Here is a 14,567-nt window from a genome sequence, read left to right on the forward strand (position 1 = left end):
TACCATTTATCTGATGCTGCTAGGTGCATAAGTTCTGTTATCTGTTGATGTTAAGGTTGGTTTGCAGTATGCTAGGAAAGTGCAATCTATTTAGGGATGTTGAGTATGCATTAGGGAGCTACAATTGTATTGTGTGTCTGGAGATGTAAATGGCACAGGTCGTCATAAGAACACAATTGCCTTACTGAATTGAAAACAGAATTCCTTTGGGTGTAGCTCACTGTCCAACATGTCTCAGGCATTTAGCTGGCTAATTTGCAAGCAGAGCATGGAAAGAGCAATCGCTGGTTTTACATATTGGGTAACCACCTATTTAGCCGTGTGGCACTTGATAATGCCCTGGAGGATGTATGATCACTCAGTGACTAGGTTAGCCCTGAATATATTGCTTAAACATCGTCAACCATAAAAACAATCATGAAATCAATGGGTGACTTGAAGCTGTGTTGGATGAGGGGGCTTTGTGTCCAGAAAATACCTGCTGGGAGCTTTTTTTCAGTGAATGTAAAGCAGTTCCTACCCCCCTTCTTCTTTTTCCAGAAGCATTACACCAAACGTGCCCTTGGGAGTGTTACGTCTTTGCCCTGTCTGTATTTGTAACCTTAACGAACCAGATTCACAAATGGTCCCACACCTACTTTGGTCTTCCTTGCTGGGTAATCTTCCTACAGGACTGGCACATCATCCTTCCACGGAAACACCACAGGATCCACCATGTGTCTCCTCATGAAACTTATTTCTGTATTACTACAGGTAAAACAAAAAATGAAACTCATAAGTCGTGTGGTAGACATCATGTGTTCTGTTCTCACAGTAGAGTCTCCTTAATCATGGACTTGCCATCCACAGTTTCTCATATCCACAGTCAGGTAATGGCCACCTGACCTCAGCATATGTGGAGGGGAAAAGGAAGAAAAGGGGTTAAATGTGCATATCTGCAGGCCGGGGGCCAGAAGTGACCTTGGAGGCCATTTCTGGTTGCTATTTTGAGATCAGGAGCCATTTTCTGCAAACAAAAATAGTGATTTTCAGCTGATTTTTGACTCTTGGGGCCATCACTAGACTGCTGGGGACCTGTGGACAACGATAGACTACTCCCCGCCCCCACATTTCTACAGCCATTTTACCAGTTACTATCTCTTGGAACCTAAGCCCTGGATTTCCGTTGCCCAATAGCCCAGTATTTGCAGTTTCCATATCCGCGATAGTAGTGGAGAACGGAACCCCCATGAATCCTGAGGTTCTCCTGTATAGTAGAATTATGACCAGGATCCACGCCGCTTCAAGCTGAAAATTCTTCTTTGTACACATAAGGGTGGTGATTGCTTCTGGTAGAAGCCCACCATCTATATCGAGGCTTCCCAACCTGGAGTGTAGGGGAATGGTTAGAGGCTCCTGTTGGAAAGGGGGAAAGGGGGGGGGGACGGGACTCCTGGGTATGAGCAGAACACTGTCCAGGGCATCTTGGATCCCACTTATTAAATTCATTAAGCTACATCCATGTGCTGTAATACAAACAGAATAGCGATTTATCCACACCACATAGGGACATTCATAATTAGAAACTTGTAAATAGAAACGGTGGCTTACTACTAGAGCCAACATTTTTGTCAATGTTGGCATCAAATAGGCAGTATTGGATATCATTGTTTTACATTGCAGGAGATACTTGATCTCGCTGTTAGACAAAAAATACATGATTTCAGGATTTACCTGGCAGTATTTGATAGCTAACATGCAGTGAGGACATTCAATAGCTGATGTGCAATGAAATTTAGCTTGCTGGTGGCTTCTGGTGTTTGATATTTGACAGCTGGCACTTACTCTGCCCGTGCATAAATTGCTCCCATTTTTGGCATGCCTCAAAATTGAAGGTCAAGTTCAGGAGTTATTTCAAAATATGAGACTTTTACAAATTTCAGAATTTTTGTTTCCCACTAACTTCAAGCTTTTCTAGCTTTGTCCGCAAGAAAAACTGAGTTGGTCTGTAAAGCCTTTTTTTTTTCTTGGCAGAGCTTACACCATGTTGCTTGATTTTAAGAGGCTGGATGTTGGTTTGCATGACCACTTTGAAACCTGCTTGTCCAGTCTGCTTCAGCAAGTAGTGACTGGTCACATAAGCATGTTCATTGTACACCTATCGGGAATTCTGTGTCAAAAGCTACATTGGCTTGTGGTCATACGGCAAGCTTGTGCTGATCCAGGTTGGATTGACAAATTGGCCTGGTTTGAAATAAGCTCTTAAAAGGGCGTTTAATTGGATTGTGAGGGTTAAAAAAAAATAGTGTGCAGAGCACATCTAGATTAAAAGACAAGTCCCACTGGATTCAAAGGAATTTCCACCTAAGGCTCCCTAGGACTGAGCCTGCACATCTTTGATACCTCAGGGACCAAATAATTGTATATCTGCACTTACATCACATTGGAATATGTTAAAATGAATTCCAGTGCTTATAATGGTGGTTCTTAATTCATGTCTTTACCCTTGTATTTCCTCTAATCTCCTCAGGCTGGTTGAACTACCCATTGGAGAAAATTGGATTCTGGAAGTTCCTGGAGAACGTCATTCAAGGACTAACAGGAGAAAAACCTAGAGCAGATGACATGAAATGGGCCCAGAAAATTAAATAACTCGTGCCAGGCTTCTGCAGTCCTTATACTCGTTGCCAATATTTTTAAAAGAAAAAGCCATCAGCCAAATTAAAGACTTGCAAAGAAATAATGGACTAAAGCACAATGCTTTTAAAGTGCTAACAGACTGCAGTTTAAGGACTCACTCTTCAAAATAATACTTGAAATGCAAATGGCTAATTCCCATTTGTACTGAGCACCTTCTGTTAGCCACATCTGCTGATGTTGAAACTTCTCATCTTTGAGTCTCAAAAGCCATTAGTTGGAGAAGACAGTGCACCATTTCTAGTAAGATATGTCAGTGGCACAGTGAAATGTGTTGTATCAACATGAATTACCACTTTAAAAGTAGCTTAAGACAGTGTGGACTAACACAGAGAAGACAAGCACTACATCTTAAGAAGCAGACTCTGACGTATTGCATGAGGATCAGTGGGAGGGAAAGAGGGTCTCTGACATGGTCACAACTTCAGTGCATTTGGTTGGTTGGTTGGTTGGTACACCTTCCAGTTGCTTCATCTTGCTGTCATGTCAAGTCTTAGTCTATGTGGTGTGCAGCAGAACTTTTGGAAGTCTCACTCTGCTAGTGGATTAAGGATCCTTACTGTTGTCTTTCTCCTGAAATAAACAAGTGTTCTACTTCCTTGATTGCTGTATAAGCCTGCAACTAATGTGGTAGCAAGCTGGGGGTAATCAGAGCATATTCTGTGCAAGTGTGAAATACACACCCTTGCATTTGGTCCTCTAGTGTTCAGTGATCAGATTCCTTTCAGTATAATTCCTCTTCCAATAATCATTGTTTCAAGTAGTCCTAGAAAACTGGGCACATCAGTAAATTTGTGTCTTAGAAGGAGTAGGTTAATGGTGTGTATTTTTAAAGGTGCTTGCTCCATTCATGTAAATATTATAAAGCCTTAATCTTTTTGGTGTAACATGAAATAATATTTTAATGTGGACTTAATGTATATAATATATTTATAACAAAGCAGTTCGACAATACTAATTGCATTTGTTAAGTCTCGTTGCAGTTTTTTGTTCGAGAATGAACCGCCATCCTTAGCAGGCAAATGCAAATCTTAGAATAAGTAGGTTGGACTGCTCTCTAGCAAGCCTGAAATGCCAAGGGTGGATTTCCTGCTCCTTTCTATAAGACACAGTTGAAATACTCAATAGCCTACAAAACAAATCCCTCAGTCTTTCAACTAGCATCTCCTCCAATTCTGTGCCTCTACAGAATATTTGGGGAGTTACTTGTGTTTAAGCCACCTAATGGCACAGTGGAGAAGTAACTTGCCTAGGGAGCGAGAGGCTGCCCATTTGAGTCTCCACTGGTATGTTTCCCAGCAATATAGGAAGATGCTGAAAGGCATCATTTCATACTGCGTGGGAGATGGCAATGGTCAACCCCTCCTGTATTCTACCAAAGACAACCACAGGACTCTGTGGTCACCAGGAGTTGACACCAGCCTGATGGAACAACTTTACAACTTGTGTTCAAGCTCTTTTTGGGAAGAATGCTTGCTTGTTCCCATTGGCATTCTTTCCCCCCTCCCCCACTTTATATTTTCTGTTCAGTACAAAATTCTAGTTTTGTACCATGGTTCCACTGTTACTCACTTGTCTCTCCCCCCCCCTCGCCAGCAGTTTTGGTCCAGGCGGGCTATACCATATTATATCATGACTTTAAATCCCTTAAGTGAAGAAGGAGGCCAAATCATTGAGTGAACAGTGTTTTACTTAAAATGAGGAAGGATGTGGAGCTGCACTCATTCTAGACTACTTGATGTGTTTAATCTTATGCATACAGTAGCTTTGGCTTCCTGTTGCCACTGTGCTGAAGCATTATATAATTCTAGGATCAAAACAGCTTGGGTTGGGGGGGAAATGCTTACAGAAATGCACTTGGTTGAAGTGTGTGGGAAAGTTAGTGCCTGTTTGAACTCTGCCATGTAAGCACACAATATTGTCTTGAACAGCATGCACGCTCACAACTTAACCTCCAGGGCTTTTCCTTGCTCTTTCTGCCGCCTCCTGCAGGTTGGGGACGACTCAGAAGCCAAATCTGCCATGGATATAATGGCTACCTAGGTGCACACCGACCAGTTTTCCTCATGCTTGCACTAGTTTACAGACAAAGGGATATGTTAGTGGAGGGGAGGGAGAGAAAAGGGAAATTGCCAAGTTGATATTGCCCAGTAGCCAAGCAGTGCAAAAGGAGGAACAGTGCATGAAGCATCTGGAGGGCAGCACGTAGCAGAGGAATGTACAGTCTGAAGCAACACAATACGGAGGTGGCAGGGACATCACATGGCAGTGCCTTCAGCAACCACAGCATGTGAATGGTCAGCAATGCAGCAGCAGCATGAGTATGTGAATAGTCCCCTCTGCTAAGCAGGGTCTACCTGGGTTTGCATTTGAATGGGAGACTACATGTGTGAGCACTTTAAGATATTCCCCTTAGCGGATGGGGCCACTCTGGGAAGGGCACCTGCATACTTGCAGGCAGAAGGTTCCCAGTTCCCTCCCTGGCAGCATCTCCAAGATAGGACTGAGAGAGATTCCTGCTTGCAACCTTGGAGAAGCCGCTGCCAGTCTGTGTAGACAATACTGAGCTAGATGGACCAATGGTCTGAGTCAGTATATGGCAGTTTCCTATGTTCCTTATGTAAAGCAATCTTAACATGTAGCAGTACGGTAGTGCAGTTCAACAGCCTGCATGTAGCAGCACAACAGCAAGGTAGCATGCAGCAGTGCAGTACCTGCAGCTTGCATGCAGCAGCAGCAGGGGAATGCAAGCCCACTGCATCTATGCTAGAGCAGCAAAATGCAGCAGCACATGTAGCAAAGCGGCACACACTAGCCTAGCATGCAGTAACTGCACCTGGACACACATGAAGCAGCATCCTCGCCACAAATACACCTCCTAGTTGCTGCTATAGCCCGAAGCAGCTGTCTTCTTGGAAGCAGGCACCACCTGGCCAGTCTTCAGTTTTGAGCGAGGCTTCTTTGACAACTAACCTTGATACAGTGATTAACTGGGAACTTGGGAACTCCAGCTTGAAGAATCCTCAATGGAATTTCACCAGATGCATGAAAAGGAGACCCTTGCTGGTTTAAATGTTTGGCCACCTCTTCTGTCAAAAGGAGAAAGCAAAGGTATGTTTTGGCTGAGTACACAATGGTAGGCTGCAGTAGATCCTTGCACTTCTATGCAAACATCTTACACCTCTATAATTCAGTTGTCATTCACTGGATTTTTTCACATTCAAAGCCTACCTATATTTTCAAATACCAAAAGGGTAGTTATGTTAATAGTCTGCTCACCAAAAGCAGGTCTTGTGGTGCCTCTAATAACTAGATGTGTTGAGGCATAAGCTTCTGTGGGAATGCATCGGGCAGTGGACTCCAGTCTACAAAAACTTTAGCTACAATAAATTTTGTTGGTTCCAAAAGACTCCCTTTATATCTCAGTATTTCCTGCAAGAGGCTGCTATTGTCCCCAGTCTGCAGATAGAGGACTGAGCTGTGTTGGTTACTGGGGAACCTCTGGGTATGTGGTGCATCTGTTGCTGCGGTGAAAGATGAAGCATGTGAAAACAAAACCCTATATGGATTCAACAATGTGTCAAGGCATAAAAAGGAAATCTAGATATATACAAACAGTTTTATTGTGATTATATTAAACTAAACCCTTAGGGAACACTGTTCAATTACGCAAGGAGTTATAAAACTCTCTATATACACGCAACGTAGTCATGAAAATGATCCCTATCAAATTAAAAAGTTGAATTGTCCCAAAACTCATCAATAAGAAGGGAGAAGTCCATGTCAATCTTCCAAATGTCTTGTTATAGCCAAGGGATAACATCATTTCACCAGCATCTGTTCATGGATATGCTGCTGCCAGATGTGTTTCAACTCTAGTTGAGGAGTCTTCAGTGGCAAATATAGTATTTCACAAAATATCATGTATGCTCTTTGCTGCTACCCAGCCTAAGGACAGGGCTACAATTAGCTGTTCTCTTTTGATGTCGTGAAAAATGAAGCAGACACTCCCTTGCACAGGTATGCCATTCCTGAGGCAGGTACGTGGCACCTTGGCGCCAGTTCTTCCAGTTGGCTCTGTGCTTGGTGTGTTGAAGATGTGCTTGTTCACTGCAACTTTGGGCTCCCCTGATGAAGGGTCTGGGACCTGAGCTTGGCCCTCCTGCAAGATCCAGGAGCTGCTGCTGTGGCTAGCTTCAACTTGCACAGCACATGAGAGAACAGCCTAGAGGGGCACAGTCTAGTTTCTAGAACCACAGGCATGGTGTGTGCCCAGACTCAACTGCCTTGTGGGAGCTAGGGAAGGCAGATTGGAGTTGAGAAGCCTGCTAGCACGTGTGGCCTGAGGAAGATCCCCACCCATAAAGGTCTGTCTGAGGCAAGAGAGATAAAGAGTAGCAGGGGAATCCAGGGGTGGCAAACCCACCCACCCCCTCACACTTATTCGATGTCTGGATGTGGGAGCAGCTTCTGAACCTCCAATCAAATCTTCATGGGCCCAGCCTGCAGTGCCCCTGGTGCTCAGCCCAGGTATTGCACCTTGATGTAAACTTAAACAGCCCTTTGACTTCTGTGATTTTCTCCCTGTTTATTTCCTAGAAGAAAGAAAAGAGAGGAACCCAGAGGTGCCTTTAAAGGGCACTCTACTGCATTTAGTGGTGTGCTTGCTGTGTATGTTTTAAAAAGCATTGTGGAAAGTGGTTGAGGGAGAGAAATAATTACAAAGGGCAATTTGCTGGTTATGAATATTTATAAAGCATAATAAATGGGCAGGCTCTCCTTGATGCAATTTGCTAGTGGTTCATATTGATTGCATCTTTATTAGAGGCAGCTAAATCCTAGAAAGTAGCTTGGCATTTCAGACACCCACCACACCCCGGTTAGCTAAGCCAGAAGAGTTCCTTTGGAAAAGAACTTGCCTGAGATTCTTTCTTAAGGAATGGGGGATGGAGCCACAGCTTTGCATGCAGAGTGTCCCAGGTTCAGTCCCTGGCTTCTCCAGGTATGATGGGGAGAGTCAGTACTGAGCTAGGTGGACCAATGGTCTGACTCCAAACAGGGTAGCTTCCTATGTTCACAAGATGACAAGCAGCAGAGAGCAGAGCTGCTGCTTATCAGAGTGTAGAAGGAATATTCCAAGGGCTGCATCTCTAGTTAGCACATGGAAGCAGGGCTCGGGTGAGAAACAAAGGTTTGTTTAAAATTACAAAATGAGACGGTGAGCTTGATTCAAATTAGGATTTCTCTATGCTCTGTTTTTGCTTTCTGGCTGCCTTATTAAAATGTTAATGTGGACTTGACATTCTGCAGAGCTCAGCTTCCTTCCCAGGACTGTCAGAAGAGAGAGATCTATGAAAAGGTGGGATGCACCTGATCTCTAACTCAACTTGCATATAGGAACATTGGAAGCTGCCTTCTACCAAGTCAAACCATTGGGTCATCTAGCTCAGTATTGTCTATACCAGTGTTTCTCAAGGTTTTTGGAGTCATGGACTGGTACATTCTTTGTGCACAGTTTTCCAGACCAGCAGTTAGTAAAGGGGTCACCCCCTCACCCAGGCACCCCTCAAAACAATTTTGAGCTGGTGGGAGCCATTGTTGTCAGGAACTCTCCGGAGCTCATTTCTAGGCAGGCAGCCCTCTCTGCTGGGATAACGCTCATTTCACTTCACTCCTGCTTTGCAGAGCAACAGTCTCCAAGCGATACCATCTGGAATCTGCCAAAGAGGTAGGAAGAGAACCACTGTAAAACAGTGCCACCCAATTGCAACTCCCTCAGGTGACTCAAAGGGATACCATGGTTGATGGTATCGAAAGCTGCTGAGAGATCCAAAGGGATCAACAGAGCCGCACTTGCTCTGTCGATACCCAGCAGGAAATGATCCACCAGGCCAACCAATGCAGTCTCAACTCCATAGCCTGCCCAAAAGCCAATTTGAAATGGGTCTCGATAATCTGTTTCCTTCAAGACTGCCTGGAGCTGAAGACAGGTCTATAATTGTCTAACTCTGAGGGATCGATTGCAGGTTTCTTCAAGTAAGGTCTAATTATACCCTCAGGGCAAGGAGGCATCTTGACCTCTCTCAGAGAAGCATTTATAATATGCTTCAGACCCTCTCTGCTAGTACTTTTGGCAGATGAAATGAGCCAAGCTGGCAAGGGTCAAGAGAACAGGGGGTAGGACATACAGTCCAAAGCAGTTTCTCCATATCCTTGGGATCCACAAACTGAAAGTGATCCGGTCTGATCTCATAAGAGGAGTTGCTGGACACCTTCCTAGTAGACTCTGCAATAAATGTGGAATTCAGTTCAGCCTGAATACAAGAGAGTTTATCTGGAAAAAACATTTAAAACATCACAGTGGGTGATCAAAGGTTACAAACTCGAGTTCAAGAGGGAGGGTACTAGCCCTCTTACAACCAAGACAACTCTGCTGGATGTGAAATTGAGGAAGCAATGTGAGCAGAAAAGAACTGCTCCTTTGCCACCCGTATTGCCAGAGCATAGATCTTCAAATGTGCACTATGTTGTAATCTATTGGATTGACATCGAGTCTTCCTCTACTTGCGCACTAATCGTCTACCTTGCTGCTTCAGCTCCTGTAATCCTTCTGAATACCACGATGCTAATTCTGAAGTAGGTCAGAGAGGATGCTTAGGAGCTATTGTGTCAAGTGCTCTAGTGAGTTCATTATCCCATGTTTGCGCCAGAGCATCGATGGAATCATCAGCAGAGCCAACTTGAAACCTTTCCAAGGCTTCTTGGAATCCTATTGGACTCAATAAGCTTCTCTGGTGGACCAGCCTAATAGGTCCTTCACCCCTGCAGAAGTGGGTTGCACCTGCAAACCCCACCTTAACTAGATGGTGGGTCCATCCATGACAATGGGGAAATAACAGGAGTCCCCATCCACAGAACACCATCCTGATCAGAGCAAAAAGCCAAGTTGTGAATGTGACCAGCAACATGCGTCGCTCCTGAGACCACTTGGGATAGGCCTATAATCATCATGGCCACATGGTCACTCCTGAGCCGTGGATGGGAGTTGTAGTCCAACAGCTGGAGCACCTCAGTCTGGCTGCCACTGGTGTAGAAGGAACTTGGGGACATGCATCTAGCAATCCTTATTAACATTTCCTTAATATTGTGGGAGGCATGGAAGCAAATGCAGGAACTTGGAACTTTTTAGCTATTTTGTTCACACATAGGCAGACACATGTGGACACAAAGTTCCCGGCATTGGGGCCCCAACTCTTTGGCCTTGCCCACTGAGACTGGGAGTTGTAGTCCAACAATAGCTGACGACCCAAGGTTGGGAACCCCTGACATACACCCATGCGGATGCCTTTTTCCATATCATCCTTTTTGCTTTTGTCCCATCCTTTCTCCACCCAAAGCAATATGGGAAGGTCTAGGTTCACGCAGCTGGGAGAGGGGGCTGGGTGCAGATGTTTATAGCAGGCCCAGAAAGCTCTGTTGGCAACCCGAACATTATCCTTTGAACCACTGGGGATAAAGCACCTCTCAAGTTTACCTATTGGTAATGGGAATTCTCCCTTTGAAAAGATAAAGGTCAGCAGAGGCACCTTTTAGGGTGGGGCAACTGGGGCGATCACCCCAAGCCCTGTGCTGGCACAGACCCTGCTCTGGGCACACTGCAGCCTGCCCTGCACTCTCTCCCAGTCCCAGTAATTTATATTTCCCCACTCAGCCCAGCTGGGAGCTGATCTTTTTGGTGGGGGGGAGGTGTGCAGCAAAAGCTCCCTGCTACAGCTCCTTCCCTCTCTGCCTCTCAACTGTTTGGTGGGTGGGTGGAGCTTCCAGGGACGCCTCTCCTGCAGGCCTTGCTGAAGCCTAGAGCTCTTTCAGGGCCGGCTGGCCAGAAGGAAGGAAGGAGGCACAGGAACATAGGAAACTGCCATATACTGAGTCAGACCATTGATCTATCTAGCTCAGTATTGTCTTCACAGACTGGCAGCAGCTTCTCCAAGGTTGCAGGCAGGAATCTCTCTCAGCCCTATCTTGGAGAAGCCAGAGAGGGAACTTGGAACCTTCTACTCTTCCCAGAGCGGCTTTATCCCCTGAGGGGAATATCTTGCAGTGTTCACACATCAAGTCTCCCATTCATATGCAACCAGGGCAGACCCTGCTTAGCTATGGGGACAAGTCATGCCTGCTACCACAAGACCAGCTCTCTTCTCTAGTGGCCAGAGCCAGCCACCCCTGCCCACCACAGCTCTGTGTACACCCTCAGCCCAGCCCAACCTTCGACTTCTCAGGCTTAGTCATGGAGATATAATGTGGTTTCCTTTTTGTGTGACCCCCCCCCCCCCAACACACCCTTTTTTAATATTGGTGGGATGGCTTGCCATGGGGCTTTGGTATTCCACCCCCATATGGAGGAATCTGCCATCATTTAAAAAAAGGGTGAAACACCCCCCTTTCTGCCCTAGCCTCTAGATCACCTGGAACAAGTTGGCATAGGGCTTTGGTATTGAGCAGAGACGTAGGGCAGGGTGGGAGGAATATGTATATTTATTATATTGAAGTGAATTGGACAAAATGTTGGTTTTTAAAATATTTTTTGAATTTTTTTAAAAAACCATCCAAAAAGTCAAAACCTTCTGGAATTAACAAACATTATGTCTGTCTGTCTGTCTGTCTAAGCTGGTTGGACATGTCCAAAAACCTCACTCACACTATTTACACTGTATGTCATCAATCAGTAAGATTCTATAATGATATGAAATGTTAAGGAGGCCCCACACATGCTGACTTGCACGCCCCCCCCCCCGGCCCTGCACCCTGTTTGTGACAGTCCTGTCTTTTAAAGTGTCTTTAAAAGTAAACCTCTAGATCTTCTCGATGTAACCGCCAGTTACCGCCAACTCATTTGGTGGCTACACAGTCGCTGCCCTGAGATTGTAGAATGTGCTCCCTGCTGAGATACGATCCTCCCCATCTCTGGCAATTTAAAAAAAACACCTGAAAACCCATCTTCTCGCTCAAAATTTCTCAGCTTTTTAAAATTGTCTGTTTTAATTTTATGGTTGATTTTAAAATGTTGATTTGTTTTAACTTTTATATTTGTTTTAATTGTTTTATGTTAACCACCCAGAGATTAAAGTGAGGGTGGTATATAAGTCTGATGAATGCATAAATAAAATAAACTTGATGTGTGAGCAGAACTGTTAAGATATTCCCCTCAGGGGATGGAGCCACTCTGGGAAGAGCAGAAGGTTCCAAGTTCCCTCCCTGGCATCTCCAAGACAGGGCTGAGAGAGATTCCTGCCTGCAGTCTTGGAGAAGCCGCTGCCAGTCTGTGTAGACAAGGCTGAGCTAGACGGACCAATGGTCTGACTCAGTATGTGGCAGCTTCCTATGTTCTTATAAAGTGGTGACTCTCTTCTATTTAGCAGAGGGAGAGCAACTGTCCCTACCCAGTCCCAACACAGCATCCCTCCAGTGGTGGCTGCTGGTGTTTACATTTGCTTATAGACAGTGAGCCCTTTAGGGACAGGGATCTATCTCTATGTATCTAAATGGGGCTGAGCACTTTTGCTGAAAAGTGGTGTATAAACATTTGTTGTAGTAGTAGCAGGAATTTGAATCCAAATGAGTGACTATAATTGCAATTAGAATAATAATGAAAACCCTATTACATACAAATCCTACCTATTATTCTCAGTATGAATTATAAAGACAAGCAGCAGATTATTATTTTAAAATCTAACACAATGGATGAGTTATCTTGAAAACTAAAAAGAAAGAGGATAAGTACAGCCCTGCTGGATTTGGCCCTAAACCTATCTAGTCCAGCATCCTGTTTCACACAGTGGCCCACCAGATACCTCTGGGAAGCCCACAGGCAAGAGGTAAGGAAGGCATGCCCTCTCTCCTGCTGTTGCTCCCCTGCATCTGGTATTTAAAGGCATCTTGCCTCTGATGTTGGATGTGGCCTATAACCCTCAGACTAGTAGCCATTGATAGACCTGTCCTCCATGAATTTATCTAAACCCCTCTTAAAGCCAACAGGTTGGTGGCTGTCACCACATTTTGTGGCAGAGAATTCCATAGGTTAATTATACATTGTGTGAAAAAGTACTTCCTTTTGTTCGTCCTAAATTTCTTGGCAATCAGTTTCATGGGATGACCCCTTGTTCTAGTATTATTTTCTATCAACTTTCTCCACACAATGCATGATTTTATAGACCTCTCTCATGTCTCCCCGCAGTTGTCTTTTTTTCTAAACCAAAAAGCCCCAGGCGTTGTAGCCTTGCCTCATAAGGAAAGTGCTCCAGGTCCCTGATCATCTTGGTTGCCCTCTTCTGCACCTTCTCCAGTTCTACAATGTCCTTAAGACATGGTGACCAGAACTGCATGCAATACTCCAAATATGGCTGCACCTTAGTTGCATTAACAGTTTTATTTTCATACCCCTCTAATGATTCCAAGCATGGAAATAGTCTTTTTCAGAGTTGCCACACATTGAGTTGACACTTTCAATGAGCTGTCCACTATGACCTCAAGATCCCTCTCCTGGTCAGTCACGGACAGATCAGACCTCATAAGCATATATGTGAAGTCAATATGCAACTGTGTTTGGCATTCTGTTGCCTGCTCACTTCCCCAGTTTCGAGAGATCATTTTTGAGCTCCTCACAATCTGTCTTCTTAAACAGCCCAAACTTGGAGAAATCTGCATGTGAGCCAGAAGAAAAGAATTAAAGCAAAATCATACAGTAGTTGTTGTTTAAAAAATCCAAAACTACTTATTATAGAAATACTGGAGATTGAACTAACTGCTTTCAGCATGCACATGGCCTCTGAGAGGAATTTTATCAGGGGGTATGAAGTTTCTTTTGGGGGCCCTTGCCTTCTCCAGTGGTTGTCGTATTTTTATCCACTACGGTTTTATGCCATGAGCTGTAGCTTGTAAGGCCCAGAAGGGTATGGAAGAGGAGAGAGGGGTGGAATGGAGTGGTCTGTTGATTTTCTGCATTTGAGCCTTATGCTCCTATTCTTCCTCCATGATAAATATAAATAAAATAAAAGACGATCAGAGAGAAGAAAGCACATTTGATCTGAACATCTTTGTTTATGCTACAATACAGAGAAGGAGAAAGAATTCACATTGAAACATCCTTTTATATTGCAATGCAGATCAGATCATTAGAAGACATAATTATTAATAATTTTTTTTAAAGCTAGATAGGTTCTTAGTATTTACTTTTTAAAAAGAGCTTTCCTGGCCTTTTTTGGTGAAAAATTTCGAATCACAGCATTAAAATTTATTGTTCTGGCAACAATAAATGTTTGATGTTTGATTCAATACATAGCCTGGCCAATACTTAGATTCAATACTTAGCCTGGCCAAATCCACAAGATGTTCCTGAGTCATTGTAGACCTTAAATAATTCTTAATCAGCTTGAGTTTGGTAAATGACCTCTCTGCAGAAGCTGTTGTTGCTGGAATCTATATATTTAATTCTCTTAGCCGGCATGCATGTCCTGGATTTGGCAGCGGAACTCTTGCGACACATTGCGAGAGTTCCTGGCCTTGGGCGAGAGTTGTGGGCAAGAGAAAATGGTGGCAGGGGCCACAAAACGGCCTGAGGCGGCGGCCTTGGCTGACCACTGGGAGGCGGAGGTGGCAGGACGGCCTGGCCTGGCCAGGCCATCCTGGGGTGGGAGGAGCAGGAGCAGGAGGCAGCGTCGGGACGGCCATGCACAGGGGAGGGGAGAGGAGGTGCCGGCGAGAGGATGGGGGTGCGGGGAAGCGAGTGGGGCAGCCTGGGGTGGGAGGGAAATGGATGGCGGGACTCCCCAGTTTGCCTCCTGGGAGGAGGAACGGCGGCAGTGGGGCCCTTTTTGGCACTCTGCTGCCCTGCT

General features: G+C 44.8%; 1 protein-coding gene across 2 annotated transcripts in view; it reads left to right on the forward strand.

The window, feature by feature from the left end:
- Window positions 1-3,619, forward strand: part of PEDS1 (plasmanylethanolamine desaturase 1) — a 39,174-nt gene extending 35,555 nt beyond the window's left edge. For both annotated transcript variants that reach the window (XM_053246226.1, XM_053246224.1), the window contains exons 5-6: window positions 541-753; window positions 2,510-3,619. In XM_053246226.1, the coding sequence (XP_053102201.1) occupies window positions 541-753; window positions 2,510-2,631 (335 nt within the window). In that variant the 3' untranslated portion in view covers window positions 2,632-3,619. The remainder of the gene's footprint in view (window positions 1-540; window positions 754-2,509) is intronic.
- The last annotated feature ends 10,948 nt before the right edge of the window (window positions 3,620-14,567 follow it).

This window comes from Hemicordylus capensis, chromosome 4 (genome assembly GCF_027244095.1).
Source record: "Hemicordylus capensis ecotype Gifberg chromosome 4, rHemCap1.1.pri, whole genome shotgun sequence".
NCBI lineage: Eukaryota > Metazoa > Chordata > Lepidosauria > Squamata > Cordylidae > Hemicordylus > Hemicordylus capensis.